The 25,891-nt window shown below is 46.7% G+C and overlaps 1 protein-coding gene across 1 annotated transcript in view; it reads left to right on the top strand.

The window, feature by feature from the left end:
- TAF2 (TBP-associated factor 2) overlaps positions 1-25,891 on the top strand; it is a 172,530-nt gene that overhangs the window by 131,244 nt on the left and 15,395 nt on the right. Inside the window, exons 17-21 of the mRNA XM_086803702.1 lie at positions 13,913-13,992; positions 14,091-14,133; positions 14,255-14,341; positions 14,510-14,599; positions 25,607-25,665. Of these exons, the coding sequence (XP_086659828.1) occupies positions 13,913-13,992; positions 14,091-14,133; positions 14,255-14,341; positions 14,510-14,599; positions 25,607-25,665 (359 nt within the window). The remainder of the gene's footprint in view (positions 1-13,912; positions 13,993-14,090; positions 14,134-14,254; positions 14,342-14,509; positions 14,600-25,606; positions 25,666-25,891) is intronic.

The raw sequence follows: 25,891 nt of genomic DNA, 5'->3' as shown, positions 1-25,891 counted from the left end.
GATCTCCATATCCCTCTGATCTCAAGGGAGATGTCAGCAACTAGATAAAGAGAGTCAGGGATACGGATACAGGGAGAGGCCGATCGAGCCCCAGGCTCCCTGAGACACAAAAGGACGGGGCAATGATCGGATTTGGTGGTGCCAGGCATAATAGCAATGGTGCCTCCTCTGTCCAGGGACCAATCATCCACATAAAATCTGTCCAAATGTGCAAAGATGTTCTCATCCCCGCTCCTGCGGTTATGCCAAGAGAAAGATAAGGAATTTGGCCTTCTCTGGAAGTCATCCTCAGTCGAGCAATCCCTGCCAAAGAAAGAGAGCGTGAACCTCTCCCATGAGGCTCGCTCCAAAGGGTGTAAACCCCCTTCGCGTCTACTCTTCTTGTCAGAAGGTTGCTCAACCATATTGAAGTCTCCTCCCACTATCCAATGATCAACCTGGGGAATGACATTTGTAATGGTGTCCCAAAAGGCCACCCTTTCACCTCTCACGTTAGGTGCATAGATATCGAAGATTCCCAATTTCTAACCCTCATGCATGATCAAGATCCACTACGCTCTAGCAAGGATGATAACACCGTGCCCAATAACATGAGGGATAACAGATGCTGCCACTAAAATGCAAACACCCCCTCTAGTCCCAACAGCCGAGGACCAAAAGGTGTGGCCAGAGAGCATCTTACCAGTTTTGCCACACTGAGATCTATCCAATTTGTGTTCTTGCAACAAAAGTATATCCATAGACCCTCCTGTAACAGCAAGGTGAAGCTGGTCCTATAGAAGGCGCTTCCTACCACGGGTGGGAAGCCCTCCAAGGCCCTGAACATTCCATGAGACGATTTTGATGGAAGAGAAGAGGGTTTGACCCCCGAACTAAGAAGACGATGGGCAGCCTGAGGACGCCTCTCATAATCCTGGAGGACGGGATAATCCACAGGGCAAAGTCCACTGACATGCCCTTGTCCGGGGCCCTACACAGTACCTGCACATGTACGAGAAACCTGTGTGCCCTGCGGGGCATCAAGGGCAATGGCATCATGCTGAAAATCCTGCAATACATGATCCCCACTACGCTGAGCATCCTGCATATCGCCCCCTCCAAGTAGAGAGGACTCAACAAAATCATCCTGATCTGATATATCATCTCCCTGCAAAGAAGCATGAGCTGATACATCCCTCTTCCCAGAAACATCATCTATCTGAGGTACAAGATCCGAGGAGGTCTTCCCATCAATCGCACCAGGGGGGCGGGCGTGAGAGATAGGTCGCCACACCTTGGGGACTATAGGACGGGAAGGATCCAAGGGAGGTGGCGCCTGAGAAGCACGCTTGCGAGGCCTCCTGCGACCCTGAGCCCGAGGGCAATCTTGAGCAAAGTGACCGTGTTGGTGACAAACCCGGCACTGATCGGGTTTAAATGCAATCTCCATATGTTGCTTCAAAAGACCACTAGGGTCCGGAAGCAAAACATAGTCCTCAAAAAGCTCACAGTCACGAGCAAGAACCATGACCCTGGGGACAGCATCCGCTGGGGCAGTGACCACTTGGGCAGAGGATGTCGGCAAAGCGTGGAGGGGGGGCACTTGATGAACCAGCCCAAAGGCGGACCCGATGGGCTCTAGCATAGGCCCATATGCGCGAGGAAGACCTGGGAATCTCAGAGTAATCTGGAAACGGTTTCGGTCTTCGCCAACAGGGTCAAAATCGCTGGAGTGAGGAAGAAAAAAAACCTTCCTCGGGCCCAATGGCAAATGGCTGCCCTTCAAAAGCTCTCAGGCTGCGTCCTCGGAATCAAAATCCACCTGGAAGAAACCTCTTCCAAGCAACCTGACATCTTGAAAGTGTGGAACGAGGTCGGAAGGCAGAGCCACTAGGACCCAATCCCGAGCCTGGAGACGAGAAGGGTGAGATCCAAAGGTTCTGGCAATGAGGGTCGTTTTAGAGTCTTTCTCGATTTCGGCGAAGAGGACCGCGAGCTCGCACTTGAAGAACCAGCCCAAAGGCAGACCCGATGGCCTCTAGCATAGGCCAATATGCACGAGGAAGACCTGGGAATGTGAGAGTAATCTGGAAACGGTTCCGGTCTTCCTCAACAGGGTCAAAATAGCTCGAGTAGGGAAGAAAAAAAACCTTCCTCGGGCCCAATGGCAAAGGGCTGCCCTTCAAAAGCTCTGAGGCTGCGTCCTCAGAATCAAAATCCGCCTGGAAGAAACCTCTTCCAAGCAACCTGACATCTCGAAAGTGTGGAGTGAGGTCGGAAGGTAGAGCTGCGAGGACCCAATCCCGAGCTTGGGGACGGGAAGGGTGAGATCCAAAGATTCTGGCAATGAGGGTCGTTTTGGAGTCTCTCGATTTCGGCGAAGAGGACCACGAGCTCGGCTTCGGAAAAAACAATGGTTCGCACGGCCGAGGGAGAATGATTAGCCATGATGTTATTTGAAGAAGAAGGCCGACTTGAACCCGGATGAGGAGCAATCCGAACAAAGGGGAAGAGGCAAGCAAGGAGGCGAAAGAAAGGAAGGGAGGGAGGAGTAAAAAAAAAGTGGAAGCAAGGGGAGGGGAGTTGGACACACAGGCGAAGGGAAGAGCTGTGCAGAGGAATGAGGCGGAGGAATGAGGGGAGGAAGAGGCAGGGGGGACCAGCGGAGGAGGAAAGATGGGAGGCGGAGGAGATGGGCGCTGCGCAGAGGGATGAGGCGGACGAGGGATGGCGGGCAGAGGCAGGGGCGAACAGCAGAGAAGGACAGATGGGAGGCGGACGAAGGAAGGGGCGACACAGGCACAAAGGCAGAGAAGGATAGATGGGAGGCGGAGGAAGGGGCGACACAGGCACAGAGGCGACACATGCATAGGGGTGCAGGCAAGGTTAAGGGAGCTTACACGGTCGTTCATGAAATCTCTCTGCTTTTTGCTTTTCTCTTTTAAGTATTTTAATAATAGTAAAAAATAGCCAAAGTTCTTGATTTGTGCTTTTGTAGTTTCAGGGCCTTACCTTTTAGCCCTGGAGCTACTTTTTGGAAAAGCGGTTCTTAACTCTTTGATTCCGTTTGATGTCCTCTTTCTAGTGGTGTCCTCAGCTCTCTGTCAACATAGTTTGACTTTTTGTTTTTTTCTTGCTTTTTGTCCAAGACTGGTGCTTTTTTGTGTTCCAGCTTTAGGAACCCTCTTCTCATGTGTCCATCAACCTGTCCATTGTCCGGGCATGAGTTCTGTCATGTGAAAAGAGCTCGGAGGGCCAAATAGTTACATTCCCTCCCTCTTATATCATAGTTGTCCTCAACTGTGGGATACAAATATTCCATATGTTTGTGGTACTAGCCCCATCTGGTGCTCTTTTGCATGTGGTCTTTTCTCATATACGTGGTGCCTTTTGCTCATTTGGCAACATCTGTATACCTTTTCTTTGACCGATGTCCGTGTTGTTGATGGTACATGTTCTTCATAGCCTGTCACATGTGTTAGATATAATAAATGCATACGTAGCTTCTGCAAAAACTAGACACAAGCTAGTCAACAAATAAGTATGCATCAATCGCGTCTTCTGGGTATTCCAAGTACTGGCAAGGTAGTCTGGAGCCTAGTGGACTATCACATGCCACATTGTCCACACATCAAAAACAGCACACAAAGTCAAAGAAATTCAAACATACATCAGTATGCATTGCGCAAGTAATGATCCTCCTGTTCATGGATTGTCGTGTCTGGTTTCATCGAAACTGCGTTGAGCCATGTGGTTCTCGAGGGAAACCACTCAGACTCTCGCTCAAGGCCATTTGGTCACTAGGACCATCCGAGAATTCTTCTATAGTCATCCGGGCAATTTGGTCACATTGTCCGCCCGACTATGTAATCCAATACAGCCATCTGGTCGCAATGACCGCCCGACTGCGAAATCCAATACGATCATTTGGGCCATCTGTTGGCAAAGACCGCCCAACTGTGAAGTAAAAATATCTAGCATCGTTGCTGTCCAATGGGTCATCTGGCAGTGTTGCCTCCCATATACAAATCTTGCTCTTTTGGGCTTTCAGGCATCGTTGCCACCCAAACTAGATCATATCCATTTAACCATTACAAAGCAAGATAATGATCAATTCCATTTCAGTATAAATATATACCATTATGAAGAGGTCTAAATGTACAATCCCTCCCTCTTTAATCTATCTTGATTGCAAGACGTTTCAAGCCTGTACTTCAAATACATCGGGACCAATTGTTTCCTCATAAACTCTAAGAATATTTGGGTAGTCCTTGAAGTACTCTTGTGGCATCCATTTCACATCCATAGGCGAATAGTTCTTAAACTTCAAGAGGAATTTCTTGACCACTGTCTTTCCTTTTTTTTCTCATGGAATCGAATACAATCTGTTCTGGCTACAAGATTTTTTCTTGTTCTTCCACTTCTGGTGGATCCTCCAATGGAGGCTCATGAGGGGGAGGTCTTGTATATGGCTTTAATAAGCTGACATGGAAGGCATTATGTATTCTCCAATGATCTGGAAGGTCCAATTGATAACATACATCGTTGATCTTCTTGATAACCTAAAAAGGTCCATTGTATCTAGAGCTAGCTTGGGTTCCTTGTGCTCCTTAGCTTTAGACTTCCTAAGCCCCTTCTTCAAAGGTGACCTTTCTTCTTTGTTTATCACAGCTTTCTTTTGCTTGGCTTGAGATGTCTCAATAGCCCTTCGAACCTGTGCAAAGGTTGTATCCATATCTCGAACAAACTCGTCCGCATGGAAGATATCTTCCTTGGTTTTTAAAATAGGCAACAACAAAGGTTGGCCATAAATAATCTCAAAAGGAGCTTTGGTTGTCGAAGAGTGAACAGTGTTGTTGTAGGCAAACTCAACCAATGACAAGTACTTCTCCCATCGATCCTTTGCTTTGAGAGAATAAGACTTTAGCATATCCAAAATAGTGAGGTTTGCAATCTCACTTTGTCCATCTGTTGAGGATGGTAAGCCGAAGAGAAATTCAGCTTTGTCCCCATGTTGTCAAAAAGAGCTCTCCAAAAGAAACTAGTAGTCTGAGGATCTCTATCCCCCACAATGGATTTGGGTAATTCAAGATGTTTGAAAATCTGTTGAATAAACAATCTCGCCATATGCTCTGTGCGGAATCCGGATAGTCTTCTTTGTGGGATAAAGTGGGCTTGTTAATTGAATCTATCAATAGTAGTCCATATTCCATCATTCTTGAATCCTGACTTTAGCAATCCAAAGATGAAGTCCATAGCAATAATTTCCCACAGAATATTGGGGACTAGCAAAGGTTGTAATAATTCGGCGGGCTTTTGTCGATCAAACTTGACCTTTTGACAAACCAAGCATTCTCGAACATATTGCTCAATGTCTCTGCACATGCTAGGCCAATAGAAATAACTCTCCAAAGTCCGAGTTGTCAAGATACCTCTATGTCCCATGTAAGGTGGGGCATGGCATTCTTCCATTACTTTTGGCCTCAAATCCTTAGTGACACATAATCGGGTCTTTTGGAAATGCATCAAACCGCAAAATGGTGGAAGCAAATTTTGCACAAGATCTGGGATAATAATTTACCTCTGAAGCAAAAAGTTTTAATGTGGAGATGTATTGCTGAAGTATTCCTCGTTGGAGAATTTTTGGAAAACAGGCATACTGCGTTTGCTAAATGCCCTTCTTGTTGGCATAAAAAAGAAACAATGTGGCATTTACCTTGGTATTGTTTAGACATTAGATCTTTTTTGCGAAGACTTTCTAATGTTTGGATGTTTGGAAAATATGCACTACCAATAGATAAATGTGCTCTCTTTATTGCTTGGCTGCGAGTTTGGGCACTATGGAGTATATGGGTTGCTCACAATCAGATGGTTTTCCATTCGTTAAAGATTGATAAGTACTTCTACTTCATCAATCTTTACGACGACAGTTATCAGCTACAACAGATTGATCAAGCTCAGTTTGAATTGTTTTTTCACTGTTTCTAGATGTATATCATAGTGAAGATCCCTCTTTTAAGTCTTCACTTTGTACATCAATACAGATAGTGTTTTTACGAAAAAAAAAAGTGCTTATGTGTGTGAAGCCACCCTTATGTGGATAAGATATTATGTGTGTGTGGTAAGGAGTTATGTCAATGGCCATGCCATGTGTCACTTACCTAGTGTGATTTATGTGAGTCAAAAGATAAGGTTGGCAACCTACAAAAAAGCATGTACGTGGTGTTCTTCATATCAATTCAATACACATTGAGTCGTGCAAACCATCCCACGAAGATGCACTTCTACAGAGATCACTTCCTCACACTCACTGAGGATGGATTCATCCAGCAGCCGGGCTACTTGAGTCACGTCCCATGCCATGCGGATTGCGATTGGCCAGACACGGGTTTCATCCCACCGCCTCAGAGTGGAGACAGGTAGAGCTGAGTGCATCTTCAGAGCCGGGAAGCTCATACGGAGACCCGGAGAGGAGAGGATATGCCGACTATGCCACACAGAGGTTGAGACGGAGGAGCATTACATATGCCCCTGCCCGGTATACTATGAGATCCGCGGGAGGTTTCACTGTCTATTTTGTGAGGGATTCGGTCCACTCCCTAGGATCATTGACTTCCAGGACCAGCGTTGCCTGGGCCTCTTCCTGCTTGAGCTTCGCAGACAGAGGGACACCTTCTTGAGAGAGCCTCGGCCCCAGCCACCCCGCCCCCTTCCTCGCCAGCCAACCATCACCAGTTTCTTCCGGACCCAGGAGGTGGAGGACATTGACATAGTGGGTCTTGTGGACCCTCCACGAGCTCCTTTGGACCTACCTCGCCCGAGAGGAGTTACCTCGGACATAGCCTCTGCACTCCAGCGTGCCCGACGCCCTCGACCACCCCGTCGGCCACGATCACCTCATCAGCTCTAGATCCAAGACATGCTACACCGCCATCGAGCTACCTTTCCATGTGACATAGCTGAGGGAGACCTCTTGGCCATACTCATCAGCCCCATGCTTGATATTTTGGAGAGTGTTATACTATCAACTCGGAGCTAATGTTGCTCTCATGTTTCTCTGTTCTGAGTATTCCATGATGAGTTTCCATGGACAGTTTTGTATCACCCCAGTGACATAGCTATGTTTATGTTTTCTTTCTGTTTTATTTTCCATTCTAGGATGAGATAGGCCATGGACATTATTGTACCACTTTGGTCTAGGTGCATTGGGTCTTTAGTAGACGCTTAATATATGTTTCTTTCTTTTCTTTCTTACTTGAGGGGCATTCTGGAGTATGGTATGCACTTGATTCTCCGTATATGGGCTCTGCATGGACCGCCTACCCCCCCGCCTCTACACACATTGCACATGGATCACACCCCCGGAGCTCCCCACGAAGCTGCACTTTTATAGAGACCACTTCCTCACACTCACTGAGGATGGGTTCATCCAGCAGTCGGGCTACTTGAGTGTTCACATGTCCCATGCCATGCGGATTGCGATTGGCCAGATACGGGTTTCTTCCCACGGCCTCAGAGTGGAGACAGGTAGAGCTGAGCGCATCTTCAGAGCCGGGAAGCTCATACGGACACCTAGAGAGGAGAGAATCTGCCGACTATGCCACACAGAGGTTGAGACGAAGAAGCATTACATATGCCGTTGTTCAGTATACTATGAGATCCGCGGGAGGTTTCACTGTCTATTTCGTGAGGGATTCCGTCCACTCTCCAGGATCATTGACTTCCAGGACCAACGTTGTCTGGGCCTCTTCTTGCTTGAGCTCTGCAGACAAAGGGACACCTTCTTGAGACACAGGCCCCAGCCTCCCCGCCCCCTCCCTCGACAGCCAACCATCACCAGTTTCTTCCGGACCCAGGAGGTGGAGGACACCGACACAGTGGATCTTCTGGACTCTCCATGAGCTGCTCCGGACCTACCTCGCCCAAGAGGAGTTACCTCGGACCGAGCCTATGCACTCCAGCGTGCCCGACGCCCTCGACCCCCTACCGTCGGCCACGATCACCTCATCAGCTCCAGATCCAGGACATGCTCCACCGCCATCGAGCTACCTTTCCACGTGACATAGCTGAGGGAGACCTCTCGGCCATGCTCGTCAACCCCATGCTTGACATTTTGGAGAGTGGTATGCATCTGCTCGGAGTCGAGGTTTCTCCCATGTTTTTATGTTCTTAGTATTCCATGACGAGTTTCCATGGACAGTTTTGTATCACCCCAGTGAGATAGCTATATTTATGTTTTCTTTCTGTTTTATTTTCCATTCCATGATGAGATATGCCATGGACATTATTGTATCACTTTGGTCTCATAGGCCATTGGGTCTTTAGTAGACGCTTAATATATCTTTCTTTCTTTCTTCTCTCTCTCTTGATAGAGTCAACCACATATGTACACTTTGTTCATTGGAGGTGGAGACGGAGGAGCACTATGTTTGCAGATGCCTGGTGTATTATGAGATAGGTGGAACCGGAAGTTCCGAGAGGGTTTTGGGCCTTTATACAGAGTCATTGACTATCCGGATCAACGTTGTCTTGGGCACTTAACTTCTGGAGTTGCGTAGACACAAGGACCAGCTGCTTGGATTGCGCTGATAGTGTCTAGGCAGAGATACCTCGCAGCCCCAGATCACGAGCTTTTTCTCCCACATCCAAGAAGGCTCTCGCCGCCACTTGAGAGAGGAATCCACCGAGGACCCCCCACCTTTTCAAGCGAGTCAGATAATGCATTTAAGAGCCATAGACCTGGCGGTTCAGATTTAGTGAGCTAGGCGCCCAAGACCTACTGGGCTGCATAGGCGCTGCACCTATTAGCTCCAAGTATAGGAGATGCTTCGGCGATACAGAGATGCCCACACATGACATGTGGACATTGATGCCCTTTACACAGTTCTTGAGGATGATGATGAGACCTCTCCACCAGCCACCCTAGCTTGATGTTCCTTGGTCCTTGGGTCATTGTGCTACTTGTATTTGTCCCACATCGTGTCCACTCAGGAGAGCCTGCGTGATCTGGGACTATGCCCCAGAATAGATGGTATGATGACGAGTGCAGAGCCCTATACTCACGGCTCCGCATACAGAGAGCCTTGGAAGCCATCATAGAGCAGGAGTCGAGGAGAGAGATGAGGAGACTTACTCGCCGCAAAAGGCGGGCCTTCGCAGAGATACAGGAGCTAGAGATCTTTCATTTCTTCATGAGTAGAGATAGCCCTATCTCATGGCGGCACTTCAGAGAGCCCCGGACACCGACACCCATTGCAGACACACAGACATGGCACACATATGCAAAAGGCCTATACCACGCCCCACAGCAGCCACCTATACCTCAGCCACAGGAGCCTCGACCTACCACAGCTAGCTTCTTAACCCACTCGATGGTAAAGGAAGCTATCTGCCGCCTACAGCATGGACGGGCCGCCGACCATATGGGCCTACAGGGTGAGCATCTCATATATGCAGTAGATTCTCTGGCTCCTTTTCTTACACACCTGTTTAACAGGGCACTAGCAAAGGGTTTACCTGCGGAGTGGATGATGCACACCATTGTGCCGATCCACAAAACAGGGGATATGCTCGATCCGAGCAACTACAGGACGGTTATGGTTGGCCATGTGTTGGCCAAACTCTATGGTGCAGTGTTGGAACAAGAGCTTAGCTTATACGCTGAGCGAGCAGGTTTACGCTCATCAGGGCAGGCAGGCTTCAGGAGAGCTTTCTCTACCACTGACCATGTATTCACTTTGAGATGTATGATTGATCAGGCCAGAGTGAGGAAGAGAAAGCTCTATTGCTGCTTTGTGGATTTCCGCAAGGCATTTGACACAGTACCACGAGAGAGGCTCTTTCAGCAGCTTCAGTCTCTTGGCATACCAGCAGATATGACATGGGGCATCTATGCATTATATGAGCAGGTTTTTGGGCGAGTCAGATGCCCAGGAGGTATGTCCGAGACTATTGCTACCACCACGCTATTACATTAGAAGAAGTGCGGGAAGTAGAGGTGCTAATCAAGGTTACTAGAGCCAAAGAAGAAGAGACTTATACATTGATGAGGTGGCTGACTTCATTACACGGGGAGGCGGAGATGGAGTTGATCTAGGAGGTACCTTAGTACATATTATGCTTTATGCTGATGATATTGTATTAGTGTCTGAGGCTCCAGGAGGTCTACAGCAGCATCTACATGCACTCGATGATTTTTGCACACAGAGGGGTCTTACTGTGAACCTTGGGAAAACCAAGGTTATGGTCTTTCATACATCGAGACAGGGCAGGAGTCAGCTGACATTCACTCTCGCAGGACGCCAGGTGGAGGTGGTGATATCATACGTGTCCCTAGGGGTTACCTTCTCTGCAGCAACCATGCGCTTCACCATGGGTTCAGCAGCCAGAGCCAGATTGACACGGGGATATGCAACATTGGCTATGCTAGAGAGACAGTGCCACCAGGCGCATTTTCAGGAACCCCAAACGAAAGGGTGGCTATTTGACACATTAGTCACACCGGCATTGATGTATGGAGTAGCGGTATGGGCACCAGGACTTGCTACCCATTGGTGGACATAGATAGAGAGACCACAGGCCCTCATGATGGCACGCGTGATACGCAGCAAACCGTCGGTACCTCATGACATTATCCGAGCAGAGTTTGCTGCGCCTCCTATGATGGTAGAGGCCATATTCGAGACTATATGCCTGCTAGATAGATTCAGAGAGATGCCATAGGATAGATTGCCATACAGAGCTTTTGAGGCATCTAGACAGCTGGCTGAGGCAGAAGACAGAGGATCATGCTATGCACAGGTCACACATTGGTTCTCACAGCATGGCCTAGACGTGGATCATCTACCACCATTACAGTATGACAGGGATGCACCACATATCCGTCTCTCATAGTGAGAGGAACAGAGTATTGAGACAGGACCTATGGCAGCTCTATACATGAGAGACATGGATATCACATACACAGCCTCTTCCACCGAAGATGCTATACTACAGAGATCACTTCATGAGTATCACTGATGATGGATTTATAGAGAGGCCTAGATACATGGAGGGCTTTTTACCACACGGCTCCCGAGTAGCTATTGGTCAGCTTAGAGTCTCATCACATCGATTGGAGATCGAGACTGGCAGAGCAGCACGGATCCCCCGAGAGGAGAGGGTATGCAGAATGTGTAGAGAGGAGGAGAGTGAGGAGCATTATGTATGCAGATGCAGAGCATATACAGCCATCAGAGAGAGATATCCCATTTCATTCAGAGAGCCACATTCCCTACACCAGATCTTTGAGGTAGCAAACCAGCGCATACTGGGGAGATTCATTCTAGACATACAGCGTCACAGAGAGACATCCTTACAGGCTCGGACCGCTCCAAAGGGGGGACGACAGACACAGATTACTACATTTTTTCAGAGATCCACCCCACTCCTAGCCCCTACACAGCAGGGAATTACTCTCCAGAGAGCAGAGACACTCAGAGCCCGCAGGAGAGAGAGGACACCTGGCTTTCGGACACCACGCCTATACCAGAGAGAGATGACAGAGATCAGAGCTCAGTTTCATAGAGGGGGTGCGGAGCGACTGGCTCGCTTCAGAACAGACCCAGACATGTTCTTCAGGGAGTTGTGGACACCCCCTTCAGTGATGTATACCATTCTATACCCCCAGTATGGTACAAGATGGAGCTAGCTAGGTTGCATATCACGATTGTATAGTCCATGCATATAGCTTTGCATTCTCCTAGTAGTAGAGCTCCATCACCTCCCCCACTCATTGTACTTATTGGACACCCAGATTCAGCTTTTTATTAGTTCAATACTTTTTCATTTTGTTGGGATGACAGAGGATACCCCACACAGGTAGACTGATTTGTCTCATAGGCCGAGTTCGGTCTTTTGGAAGACGTAAATAAAAACTTTCTTTCTTTCTTTCTCTGTCCATGGACACATTGTAAACCTTTTGTCTCATAGACCCGTTGGGTCTATTGCAAGACTTTAATATATACCTTCTTTTTCTTCTTCTTCTTCTTCTTCTTCTCTCTTTCTCCCAAGTCTCTACATTCCAGCGTGCCCGATAGCCATGGCCCTCAAGACGTCGGCCACGATCCCCCGGACGTTGGCCATGATTCCCCGGACGTCGACCACAATCCCCTAATCAGCTCCAGATCCACGACATGTGGGGGGTTTCGCAAAAGGATGGGAGAGGTGGTTGTACACTTGCAAGTGGGGGAACTCTTGAAGAATATTGGCTATCACAAGCTTTGCCACTATTAGGATGGTGATGCAAACGGCAAAGGCGGCACGGATGTGGTGGCGAACTCGCGCAGGGCAGGTATTCAGCCAGTGGCAAACAGCCGCAGCCTCGTCCAACCAGAAATGTTGGGCGGCACAAACGAGGGCACGTTGACGAGATTCAAAAGTAGAACATGGGCTCTGATACCAATTGATGGTATTAGGGTTATATTGAAGCAGTTTGGAGCTAAGGAGGATGAAAGACGTCCAGGTGGTTGTAGAAGGAAAAAGTCATATGTGACGGGGAAGGCCTTCAGAGGCAGGGCTCCGCCCAAGGCGTGGGCGGCTCAGCCGGGGCCTTTGCACACCACGGTTATTCCAGCCGGTGGGGCTATCACAAGCTCTGCTACCTCTGGCGGTAGGATGGTGGAGCAACCAACAGAGGTGGCAGTGATGCGGTGGTGAACTCGTGCAGGGTAGGTATTCAGTGAGTGGCAAATAGCCATAGCCCGTCCAGCTAGAAACGTTGGGTGGCACAAACGAGAGCACGTCGACGAGATTCAAGAGCAGAACATGGGCTTTGATATTTTGGTCAACATAGTTTGACTTTTTGCTTTTTCTTGCTTTTTGACCAAGATTGGTGCTTTTTCATGTGCCAACCTAAGGGTCCCTATTTCCATGTGTCCATCAACCTGTCCAAGTTTCCGGGCATGAGTTCCATCATGTGAAAAGAGCTTGGAGGACCAAATAGTTACAACTTGCACTTCAATGCTCCAAATGAGTTGAAACTTGGTGGTTAAGGTATTTGGCTAGTGGAGAACGCAATGGTGAAGTCAAATTCATGATCCGAGACTTTGTTCAAATTCTGTTGAAAACAAGGTATGCGGTAGAGTAACGGGTGTAGCTCCTTAACCCAGACACTCTTGTTGGGTATTCAAAGCTTCGTGTGTGAAAACCAGCCCTTGTATGTGTGAACCCACTCTTATGAGTGGATAAGTGTGCCATGTAGCACTAGTGTGTGTGATTTGTATGGGTCAAAAGATAAGGCTGCAAGCCTACAAAAAACATTGTACTTGGTGAGTGGCTTCACTTCTATCACATCTGATCAAAAAACTACACTTGTACGTGCAATCATGTGCTCTCTTTCAATTGAGTTTGTTCTCTCTCTCTCTCTCTCTCTCTCTCTCTCATCAATTGCACATGCAATCATTTGCTCTCTTTCTATTGAGTTTGTTTTATCTTTCTCTCTCTCATCCACTCGACACCAACACCATGGATGTCTTTCACCCTCCTTTGCTCCAGCCCACTTCTGTGTAACCCTAATACCATCAATTGGGAGCCCTCAACCGCCCCATTTGATATTGAAAACTTATTCAACGGTTTTACATTACTGCACACTGTTCCTTAGATAGAGCGTACGAGGCTAGTAACCAGCTAGAGTCTCTAAGGGGAGAATCTTCATTTCCCATGCGAACAATACCATCAAGTCATTGCAGACCGTAGTGGATCTTACAAACATGGAATTCAATAAATCTATATTTATAATTTATTGGAGTCTCCTAAAGGGCATCCTTTCATGTTTTTGCCTTATGTTTTGTGTCATCTGTAGTAGTTTTACTTGTTCAGGAGTTTCAGACGTATACAGAGTTCGATGTTGATGTGCGAAGCAATTTTTATAGCTTTGACCTAAGGTCATGTACAGGCTAATGGCTGGGCTGGGCTTTCTCACCTTCTGGCGTTCTATAAAGGTCACAGATACGATCCAGATATGGGGTTACCCAGGTATTCATAAGCATAGCTTCTTTCCTTTCTTTAAAAAAGGGCACTTTTTGGGGGAGGCTGGATGTATATTCTGTTTTTTTTTCTGTTCTTCCCTGCAGGCCGAATGACTTTCATGACCTTGCGGAGTACTTTGTTCTGGAGGTAAGGTTCATAAAGCATGTCTGGCAGTTAAAAGAATAATAATTGAAAGATTAAGACTTTTATTCATTTGCCATGAAGAAATGAATCTTCCTTTTTGCTTGCATGCATTTGATTTTCACAGGTAATTCCTGATGCCATTGCGAATGTGAGAGGAGCTGATGGTAGAAGCCCTCCTGAGGCTGTTGAGTTCATCCTCCAGCTTCTCAAGGTACACTGGCTGATAAATGATCATTTTTACGGTCTCATTGCGAACCTATCCCTCGGAGAAAAATTGCAATTAATTTTAGTTTAGCTCAATGTTTCATTTCTGAAGCTTATCTCTGGCATTTACTTGCTTTCACTTATAATAAAGCCCATCTATGTTTTTGCAATGTAGCACAATGACAACAGTGGTAACCAGTTTTCGGATGTCTTTTGGCTTGCTTCCATCATAAAATCCATTGGCAAGCTAGAATTTGGCCAGCAGGTATTACCATTTCCTTTTGCTTACTGTAGATAAATATCCTTAATCAATCTGGTATGGTGTATGGAATACATGTTTGGAAGCAACATTTCTATGCTAACAGTTTGCTTGTGTGTCTGCTTGACTGTGGGATTTATCCTTCAATGCTGTATTCTTCTGTTGTTTCATTCAAGTTCTGATTTATCTCTCTAAATGTCCACATGTATTTTCTTTTTCTTCCCTCTGTAGACCACCAACTCAAATATTCGTATCCACAAAGCAGCAACCAGTGGACCCTCAGAATTTTGGCACTATAACTTCATATCTATGTGGTTGTGTATAGATAAGCATGCAGGCCCTATTGAATGGTTAGGATGAGAGAGATCTGCATTGGCAAAGACAGTGGTCTCGGTACTCTCTTATGCAGATGTTGTACTGATGACAGTCCACTAAAGGATTGCAGAAATAAATTAACGAAGCCAAGCTCATGATTTTGAATACGCGCCATGTGGGATTGCAGGATGATACCTTTACCTCTGGGCATGTCACCATTGAGATGGTGAAAGTGTTTTTAGGTCCAAAAATATTCATGAAGTTTCAATAGATGCCCAGTTAGCTAGAAGATGTGCATCTAGGCAATGCGTCTAATTGTGATTTCAGAAAGTGCAGGCCAAATGCCTTCTCTTTGGCTCACTACTTCGACCAGTAGCAATGAAGGGAGCAGATTTTTGGGCTGTAGGTCTCCCCGAAGAGGCACTACAAGTCATGATGCTCTCACGACCCACATGCAGTGAATCGTCTATCCCTCACCACATCATTGTAGCAGAGTCTGCAGCCCACACCCTGTACATCAATGCCTCATTTCAATTAGTCACACATGATATTGAGGATGTGAGAGGGTAGGTGATGGCCACCATGGCTCGCTTTCACATAATATATGCACCTGGTCTTGTAGGGAGTAGAAGACTGTTGGAATGCTCATGTGATGAGGTCCACTACTTCACATAGGCTTCGCGGAGACTTCCACAGGGGGGGAGAGAGGATTTTCTATAAAGAGATCCATGAGAGCTGGGACCCGAGGTATCGGGATATGTGTAACTTCCGAAGGACCCGAGGGTTTTACAAAACATTTGACCATTAATGCAATTAAACACTGAAATCGGCCATAGCCTTAAACATATGCCACTTAATCCACAGAACTCTGAAATAGAGATCTGCACATCTGACACCGCATAGAGGCTGGAATGGGCGGACCCCCCCTTCGAGTATTTTATTACCCAAGGAGAATAATATCATGTACAAGCTTTGAGGGCCTGGTACAACAAGTACAAAGGTGCCTGGTACAGCATGTACAACAGGTATAATGGTTGGGACAAGAGGTACTATGGTTGGGACTATTGGGTCTGAAATTCATGATTTTGGGAGTAGGTGTTTCGGTACTTTAAAAAATTGGGCAAGAAAAGGAGAGAAAGAGAGGAGGAAAGAAACAAGTTGGAAGGGAAGAGGAGAAAAGGGAAGGAGGCGAGAAGGAAAGGAGAGAGAGTTGGAAGGCCAGAGAAGGAGAGAAAGAGGAGGGAAGAGGAGGGGTGGACCGTGTAGGAGAAGAGAGAAAGAGGAGAAGGGAAGAGGAAGAGGAGGCGTGGAGTAGAGAAGGAGCGAAGAGGACTGGATGAGGAGAAGAGGCGGAGCAGTGGGCTGCAACCGGAAAGCAGCTTTGCGAAGTGGCAAACGAGCAGTGGGACAATCCGTCGCCTGTGGATTTCCGTCCGCCACCTAGCCTGTCTGCGCCGGTGTCCGTCTCCTCCCAGCGCCGCCCGAAGCCGCCTCCCAGCCGGCGGCACTAGTGGACAGAGGTCCGCCGCCGCTCATCCCGCCCAGCCTCTTCGGCGGCGCCGCTCCATTCCATCTCCCTCACTGGTGGGGCTAGTGCTGTGACAGCCACCTCACCCGGCGGCAGCGACGCCTGATCCTGCTCAACTCGCGCCAGCCAGTTCGCGCGAGGCCTGCAATTCCGTCCCGTCGCCGTCTGCAACATGCTCTATGCTGCTTGTCTAGCGGCTGCCATCCTCGCCTGTACCCTCTGCACACCTGTACCTTCTGTACTCCTTGTCTGTGTACTGCAATTGCTTGTCCTTGTCGGTACCTGGCCAGTTGCTCGTCCTCGACTGTACTTGCTCGTTTACAAGTGCTCGTCCTCGCCTACCTGCTCGCCTGACAGCACAACATATCACTTGCAGGTACTTTCAATTCGAATTTTTCAAAAAAAAAAGGCTTTGCTGGCATTTTAGTTCCGGTTCAGTAACTTTTGGGGGTTTGCCAAATTTCCTGGCTGCATAGAAACTTGCAGGAGGCAGAATTGCATGGAGAGTACTTACTTGCTGTAGAGTTACCCAAATCAATTTGCAGACATTTTGGTACAGGGTTCATATAATTTTGGGGGATTTCTCAATTTGATGCCAAATGGAACATGCTGCTTTGCTTAGCATTTGGGGTTTTTTCAAATTGAGGTCAAAATCAGCAAATTAAGCCTCTTTCGGTTGCAGAAATTTGGGGCGTTTGTGAAAATTGGGCAATTAACTGCACATTGAAAATTGGGGCTTTTCAGATTGGAGCATGTAATTGGGGATTATAGCGGCGATTTGTCGCATATGTATACACATTGTGTGTAATTGGACAATTTGGTGCAGGTTTATTTGCATAGGACATTTGGTTGCGTGGCAATACACATTGGTGCTTGGTTTGGTTGCAGGTGTATTTTGTCGACATGGCTCAAAATGCTACAGATGTATTTGGTGTGCTCACCCAGGAGGACAAGTGCGATGGATCAAACTACTCTCTATGGAGTTTCATGATTTGTAATTTACTGGTAGCCAAAGGGCTTTGGGACATTGTGTGTGGTGATGACACACGCCCACTTACCATACAACCAGCAACTCCTCAAAGGGGAGGTGCTGAAAGAGCTCCTGAGGTAGAACCTGCTCCCACATAAGAGCAAAAGAGATGGGACTCTAGGGATGCACATGCCATGTCCTTGATAGCCCTTTCAATGAAAAGGACTATTATTCCGCACATTCGGTCTTGCAGGACATCGAAGCTTGCATGGGACGCATTGGAAGCAATGTATCAGGTACGCAACGAGGCAAGAGTTGCCTACTTGAAGAGGCAATTGGATCTTCTTTCTATGGATGAGGGTAACTCAATGGTAGATCATCTCACCAAAGTGAAAGATTTGCAGGAACAGTGATGAGGTTATTCCAAACAGACAGCTGGTCACCAACACTCTTCATTCTTTATCACCTTGCTACTTGGGCTTTCACACCTCTCTCAACCTCTCTATGAGAGGAGGTGGTGATCCCGTCACTTTTGAAGAGCTGGTGGGTTTACTCTTGCAGGAAGAGCAAACAAGAGCAAACTTATCTAGCAACCGTGGTGGAGACAAGGCATTTACAGCCAAGGATAAGGGTAAAGCAAAGAGCTTTAGGCATGGGGGACAACACTCTAGTAAGGCTGGTCATGGTGGACAACCCTCTTCTGGTGGTGAAAAGTCTGACAAAGGGGATGCAAACAACCCTAAAAAGAATGGCAAATGTCACTCCTGCCATAAGCCTGGTCACTACATCAATGAATGTAGAGAGCGGATTGCAAAAGAGAAAAAGAAAGATGCAGGCAATGCAGTAGCAGACTCTTGTGATGACAAAGCACAGCAATCGGCTAATGTAATTTAGGAAGAGTACACTTTTTTGGTCACATGCACTAGTGATACATAAAGTGCTTTAGACAATGATATGTCTTGCATTGCATGTGACAGACATGATGTATCATGGTATTTTGATAGTGGTGCTTCGAGCCACATCACTTCATTCAAAGATGTATTTCAGCACTTGGTTTATGCTTCAAATGGCCGGACTGTATCATGTGCAGATCATACCACATATCCAGTAAAGGGAATTGGCAATGTCATACTTATTGCAGCCAATGGTGCCAATATATGTATGAAAAATGTGTTGTATGTTCCAGGGATAAAGAAAAATCTGCTCTCCGTCTCAGCCATAAATGACCAAGGTTTAAAGGTTGAATTTGAAGATGGGAAGTGTTTGGTAAAAGACCCATGAAAGGGTTATGAATTAGTCACTTCTGGAACACGATACAAAGGCTTGTATGAGCTGGACAGCTATGACAACCGTACTTATGATGCAAATACAGTGGCTACCCACACTCTTGCTATGCATCATGCAGAGCTATGGCATGCACGTTTTGCGCATGTAAATTTTCTGAGTTTGATGCTTTTGCAGAAGCATCATATGGTTGATAATATGCCGCCTCTTGAGTCTCCAACAAGACATGTATGTGAGGGGTGTATTCTGGGAAAGATGCATCGAAAACCATTCCTCAAGGATGGAGTTGTTAGAGCTGAAAGTAAATTACAGCTCATACACAGTGATGTATGTGGTCCAATGAGGACACCATCCATAGGGGGGCATCTTTATTTCGTCACATTCATTGATGACTACTCCAGGTTTGCTTGGGTTTACCTCTTGAAAGCGAAAGCAGAGGTGTTTACATGCTTTCGACACTTTGCAGCAATGGTTGAAAATATGTGTGGATGTAAAGTCCAAACACTCCGCTCAGATAGAGGTGGAGAATATATGTCAAATGCATTCAAGGATTATATGCTTCAAAAGGGCATCAAACACCAATGTACTGTGCCTTATACACCGCAGCAAAATGGTGTAGCTGAGAGGAAAAATAGATTTCTCATGGAGATGTCAAGATGCATGCTGAAAGCACAGAAAAGTTGCCTCACAATTTCTGGATGGAAGCTATAGTATGTGCCACTCACGTGTTGAACAGGCGTCCAACAAAAGCTTTGAAAACCATAACACCATTTGAGACTTGGTATAGCCGAAAGCCAAAAGTGGATTATATGCGTACATTTGGGTGTTTGGCATATGCACATTGCCAGAACAACTCCGAACAAAGCTAGATGATAAAGCAATGCAATGCATTTTTGTGGGCTACAGCAATGAGAGCAAAGGATACCATCTTTATAATCCAACAACACGCAAGATTTTTGTCAGTAGAGATGTGGTATTTGCTGAAAATTCAGTACAGGACATGTATAGCTTGTATAAAAGTAATGATACAGGTATATAGGACATATTTGATGGACTATTATTCATTGCAATTAGGGGGGATTCAGATCAGCCAGCCCCTACACAAGAAAATCCTCGTGTAGAACATGTGGAACAGCCAGCCATTCAGCCCCCTTCTATGGAAGAAGTGGAAGATCTTGTTAGGGAAGAGCAAATAGCCATAGACACAGCCAAGTCGGTGCCAAGATGGTTGCTGAAAACGTTGCAAGAAAGCAAACTTGCAGCTCCACTCACAGGTAGAACAAGGGCTAGTTCCAGCCATGCATTGAATATGCATCATGGGGAGTCTGCATTAGCCATGGGTGGTCTCTTTGATTCACAATGAGTACTGGGTGCAAGCTATGCAAGATAAAATCTCTTCTATCATGAAGAACAATACTTAGGATCATGTGGACTTGCTGAAAGGCAAGCTTGTCATTGGAACAAAGTGGGTGTACAAAGTCAAAAGGAAGTCTGATGGTAGTATTGACAGGTACAAAGCAAGACTTGTGGCTAAAGGCTACTCTTAGAAAAAGGGAATAGATTATGAGGAGACTTTTGCTCCTACTTCGAGAATGACTACGATAAGATCATCGATTGCATTGGTTGCACATAAAGGATAGAAAGTGCATCAATTGGACATCAAAACTGCATTCTTAAATGGGGATTTACAGGAGGAAGTATATGTAAATCAGCCCATTGGTTTTGTAGTTCCTGGTGAGGAACATAAAGTATGCAGGTTACACAAAGCATTGTATGGGTTAAAGCAAGCTCTAAGAGCTTGGTATGATAAAATACATGCTCATCTAACTAGCCAAGGTTATGTGAATAGTCCAGCTGAAAGCACATTGTATGTGAAGAAAACTTGTGCCGATATTCTCATAGTCATCTTGTATGTAGATGACATGCTCATTACACGAACTAGCAAAGCACACTACTATCTCGACATAGAGTTTATGCATACAGATGATGGCATTGTTATGCAGCAAACTAAGTACATAAAAAGTTTGCTAAAAAGATTTCACATGGATGAATGTAAGCGCATTTCTACTCTAGTAGAACCAGGTGTACGGCTTACTATGCATGACATTGGAGAGCATTTTGAGGCCGGCATTTACAGCCAGGCAGTGGGATGCCTCATTTACTTGTGTAACACGAGGCCTAACATATCTTTTGGGGTGTCTTTGTTGAGCAAATTCATGCACAGCCCAGGCACAAAGCATTGGCAAGCAGTCAAACACATTTTTCGTTATCTTCAGGGTACCCTGGATCTTGGTTTGTTCTATCCCAGGGGGGGCAGCTTGCAACTTTATGCATACAGTGATTGAGATTGGGCTAGTGATTATGATACTAGGCAATCCACCAATGGAAATTGTTTTTTTCTTGGTAGTTTATGCATATCTTGGTTGAGCAAAAAACAACCCGCTGTTGCCACATCTACTTGCGAGGCTGAGTATAGGGAAGTCTTCACAGCTACAGTAGATTGTGTATGGTTGAGGAGATTATTGACTGATCTTCGCGAGTGTCAGCATGCGGTTCTCATAGTTACCAAGGTGCAGAGGAAGGTGTTCTTCAGGGTGGCCCAATCCGCAAAGTGGTCAGTTGAAAATTGATTGAATCACTTGTGTGCCGGGTAGACGGAAAGAGTACCAAGAAGGCATCCTGGCGGCCAAGGCCTCAGCTCTTGCATATGGAGATGAACCGTTAGATGTGGTCATCTACATCGTCAGTGGAGGATCCTTTGAAGATTGGAAGCTTGACATTGACTCGGCCTAGCACCATGGAAAGGGGTTCCACGCCAGAAGGATTGGCTGGGCCAGGAGGGTTGTCTTGGCCTCTAGCATTGTTACAGAAGGTGGGATTACCAAGCCATAGGGAAGGGTGGAAGGGGATCATCAGCGTATTGAGAGAGGACTCTAGGAGTGGGCTGACCGGACTACCACGGGAGCATGTATTGGGCATACAGAGGACACAGAGATGAGGGTGAGCTAATAGGACTCCAGGTTTCGAGTGTCCCAGTGGGCGTGCCAAATTTTAGTGTACCTGTAGCAGGGTTAGCTGCCCGGCACACTATGAGAGTGATTTGTACCATTTGGGGAGATATTATTCATACCCTAATGGCCGCTTTGGCCTGTATAGAGGGACCTTCTAGGTCAACACAAGCAAAGTGCGTAGTCTTCATGCAGGAGTAGGATCATGGGATTTTTTTCTCTTCAACTCCCATTGGACTGTGTGGGCATCACCACGCCCTTGTTTGGCTGCAACCACCTTACACTCTGTGATGAGGGTTTCCGGCTTCTAGCATGCTTAGTGGCATGCATTTCCAATGCGCCGGTCTTGGGGAGTTTATGGTCACAGATTGTGACATGTGGAAATTCGACCCATCATGCTTTCTTGTAGGAGATGATGATATGTAACTTTTTAGCTTCCGGATCAAATGCTGAATCTGGCCAATACATGCTCGCGAGAAGGCCTAGCACGAGGTGATGTACATGGTGGCAAGAAGAACCTGGTTCGCCACTACCACTCTACCTGCTAGGGAGAGTCTCGCACAAGTCCAGTATAAAAGCTTCTTCCGAATGCTCAAAAGAAGGGGGGCGAGCTGCTGCTCCGGAGAGAGATCAATGCCCATGTGGCATCCAAGGTAGCGAACTGGAGTGCCTCTCAAGATCCATTGGAAAGCTTCAACCGGTTGACAAGTCGGGGAGTTGCATGAGCCTACCCAGAAACCACACGACTTGTGCCAGTTGATCTGTGCTCCTGATGCGTGGCAAAAAACCTCGATCGCCTCTTCGAATCTCTAGAGATTCCTAAGATGAAGGCTACTGTGTCATCTGCAAACTCTGAATGAACTCTTGTGTGCGGAGGGGGAGACACAATCCTTGGACCCTGGTCTCCTAGGCTGAGAGAAAATTGCTCATGGCCTCGGCAGCAACGAATAGGAAAAGGTAAGGTGCCAAAAGGACAGCCTTGCCTTGCCGTACGGATCGGGAAAGCGGGAATCTGTCGCCACGGCCTACAAGAATGAGGACCTGGCTGTGCGAGGCTGAGTAAAGGCCTGAAACCCCACGAATCCACTGCACGGGGAATCCCATCGGGCACATCGTGCCCTCCAAAAAACTCCAATCCACTCTATCATAGGCTTTCTCAAGTCTAGGAGAAGCACAATGAGGTCCTGTTGCTGCATCCTGGCTGAAGTTTCCGCCTCCCAAAAGGTAAAAATGTTGTCCAAAATGCTCCGATCCTGAACAAAGCCAATCTAAGTGTCGTGAGTCAAGTCCGGGAGAAAAGGCTGAAGTCTCATGCTGATGGCCTTGGCCAAGATCTTATAGGCGGTCCCTAGAAGAGTGATGGGTCTCCACAGCCGGATGTCCAATCTGTGACCACCCTCCTTGGGAATCAAGCCCTCTGAGAGCCTCTCTAGCATGGCACGTGGGAGCATAATCTCATTGAAGGCAGCTCGAAGGCGGCCTTCTATGAGGTCCCAGTGACGAAGAAAGAAAGAAACTGGAAACCTGTCTGCCCTCGGGCATTTGCCCCTTGGAAGTGCAGTCTCACTGTCTCTGCCAACTCCTCAACAGTGAATGGTGTCAATAAGAAGGATCGAAGAGAGGGGGGAACCACCTCTCTTGTGTGTTGCCAAACCCTCTCGCGTGTGTCCATCACCTGTGGAGATAATGGGGCACCAGTGAGAAGAGATTTGAAAAAGTCCGTGGCGATGGCTCTCACATGGGGGGGATCAGAAACAATAGCTCCATCCTGGCCATGCAACCTACGAATGCCATCTCTCCTCCTGTGGGGTCGGCTATCTCAAAGAAATCCCCTGTGAGTCTGTCACTGGCCTGAGTCCAGAATGAAGCTTTGGCATGATACCTGTACTCCACCCTCCTTTCCTCAATGGATCTAATCTCCGTGCGGGTTGCAGCTAGAGCTAGCTGACACTGAATCCACTGGCTATTTGGGGATCTCTCTTGAAGCCCTTGCAAATAGGCAAGACCCCTCCTCAGACTCCTATCCTACTCCCGGAATCCCTCCAACCTACTTGGGCTGCCTCCTGCAAGGAACCGCTGATCTCCCCTAGGCCCACATCCAATGTACACGCAGTAGAGCCTGAGATAAAGTCCAATCCCGCCCATATCTACTCTATCCTACTACAGATCTCGGGGTCCTGAATGAGGCTGTCCGGAATCCTAGAGCTAGCATGCTTGTCATGCCTCCAGGGATCCTCTAGGGACAGAATAACCGGGGTGTGATCTGAAAAAGTAGTGCCTGCCAAGATACTGACCATGCCCCCACGGCTGCAAGCCCACTCATCAACATAAAACCTATCAAGTCTAGAGAGGTTAGGGACGGTGCTCCTCCTATCCGATCACGAGAAGTGAAGGCTCCCAAGGCTCTGCCTTTTTCCAACATTATATAGTCATGTGCAACTGCAATGGTCATTTCTTAGCTATTTCTTTCCTTTTGATCAACGCTGCTGTGTCGTTTTGCCCAAAATGTTTGTGGAAATGTTGTTTTGACATTTCTAGGGTCTGCAACAGCGGTTTTCTGCAGCTATTTCTTCACTCATGGTTGTAACACCCTCCCACCTATCCTGGTCAAACTGTTCAATGAGTATATTTTCTAGGTGCAAGTATGATTGTGCCTTGTAGATAAGTAATATGGTGCTTTTTGACCAAATTTCAGGGGGTCCCTAGAAAATATACTCATTGAACAGTTTGACCAAGATATTTGGGAGGGTGTTACAACCATGAGTCAAGACATAGCTGCAGCATATGGCTGTTGCAGACCAAACATTGTGGCAAAACAGCACATAGGCGGCTAGCAGCAGTGTTGCTCATAAGCAATGAGAAAAGACTGTTGCAGTTGCACACGACTGTTTCATGTTACACTTGGGTGGAAAATAGCAGCCGCCCATATGTACTTGCGGGAGTGCCCCACCCTATGTCTCCCCGGTTGCACTCTCAGGATTAAAAACAATTAAACAACCCAATTTTTATTTGGTTGGACCCAAACATTGAAGCAATTGCACAAATGGATACGCCCAACCTCTGTTTTGTGTGAGAGAAATAAAGCCTGCGGATTTTTCCTTTATTCCTTTTTTGTTGTGAAAAAGTTAATAAGCGCAATGATATAAGCTATAGCTGCCATTGTTTTCAACCCCGTTATACTTTCACCATTCATAAAATTGGAGTAACTCATGAATTGATGGGTTCATGTGTAAAGCCCTTCTTTACTTAATCAGCATTAATGCTGTAGTCAACTAGTTTGGGATCTTTGAGACGAACCCATTGAGCTCACCACCTAGCCATAGGATCTATCTAGATCCAACCCAGAGCTGGAAGCTGGGGTACTCGTCTAGGGCAAAGATCCAAGTGCAGTAAGACTTTGGTGTCCCATGCCACCAAGGCACACCTGGAGGGTGACCTTACACTGAGTGATCCTTGAGGACTATCCTGATTCGTCCAAACTGAGACGCTTGTTCCCCCAAACTGAGCCATAGGTCTAATTTACATAGGCTAACCTAGTATGCTATACTTAGGTTAACCCCGGATCTTAATTTTCGAACCCCGTTTTTAGATGCATTTACCGGGCCATGGGATATCCCCTTATCTTAGGAGAACGTGGGACTAACACTATGGTACTTGCCTCTTGGATGTCTTCAAGGTCCTATTGTTACTCTCTTCAAAGTCTTATCATGGATCATAAACAATTTGAGTTGTTGAAGAATAGTAGTCAAACTATTTAACTTTTATGGGCACACAATGAGTCTGATCTGAAGGGCATTGGCTGTTAATGTAAATGCACCTAGATGCCTCTTTGTTTTTTTTGTTTAAATAGGTTTTCTCTTGTCTTTTTCAATTATGAGCGTGTATCTTAATTCCTCCCATTGTATCAGAGTATACAGTCGTTATCACGAATGTTGAAGCGCATAGACACGTTCTTGCAGTATGACAGGTATCTTTTCCAACACTCTCATCTGTAATCCTGTCCGTTTTTTTTCCTCTGAATATTTTAATGACTTGGTCTCTTTACTAATAAGCAGGTTCTCAGTTTCTTCTTGTTTTATTGTTTTATTGTTTTTCTGTTTTATCTACTTGTGTGTGTGTGTGTGTGTGTGTGTGAGAGAGAGAGAGAGAGAGAGAGAGAGAGAGAGAGAAATGAAATGAAATGAAATGTTATA

Source organism: Cibotium barometz, chromosome 1 (genome assembly GCF_041138505.1).
Source record: "Cibotium barometz isolate CiBa-2024 chromosome 1, ASM4113850v1, whole genome shotgun sequence".
NCBI classification, from domain to species: domain Eukaryota; kingdom Viridiplantae; phylum Streptophyta; class Polypodiopsida; order Cyatheales; family Cibotiaceae; genus Cibotium; species Cibotium barometz.
Note: the sequence above shows the minus strand (reverse complement) of the source record. Positions and strands in the feature narration are given on the sequence as shown.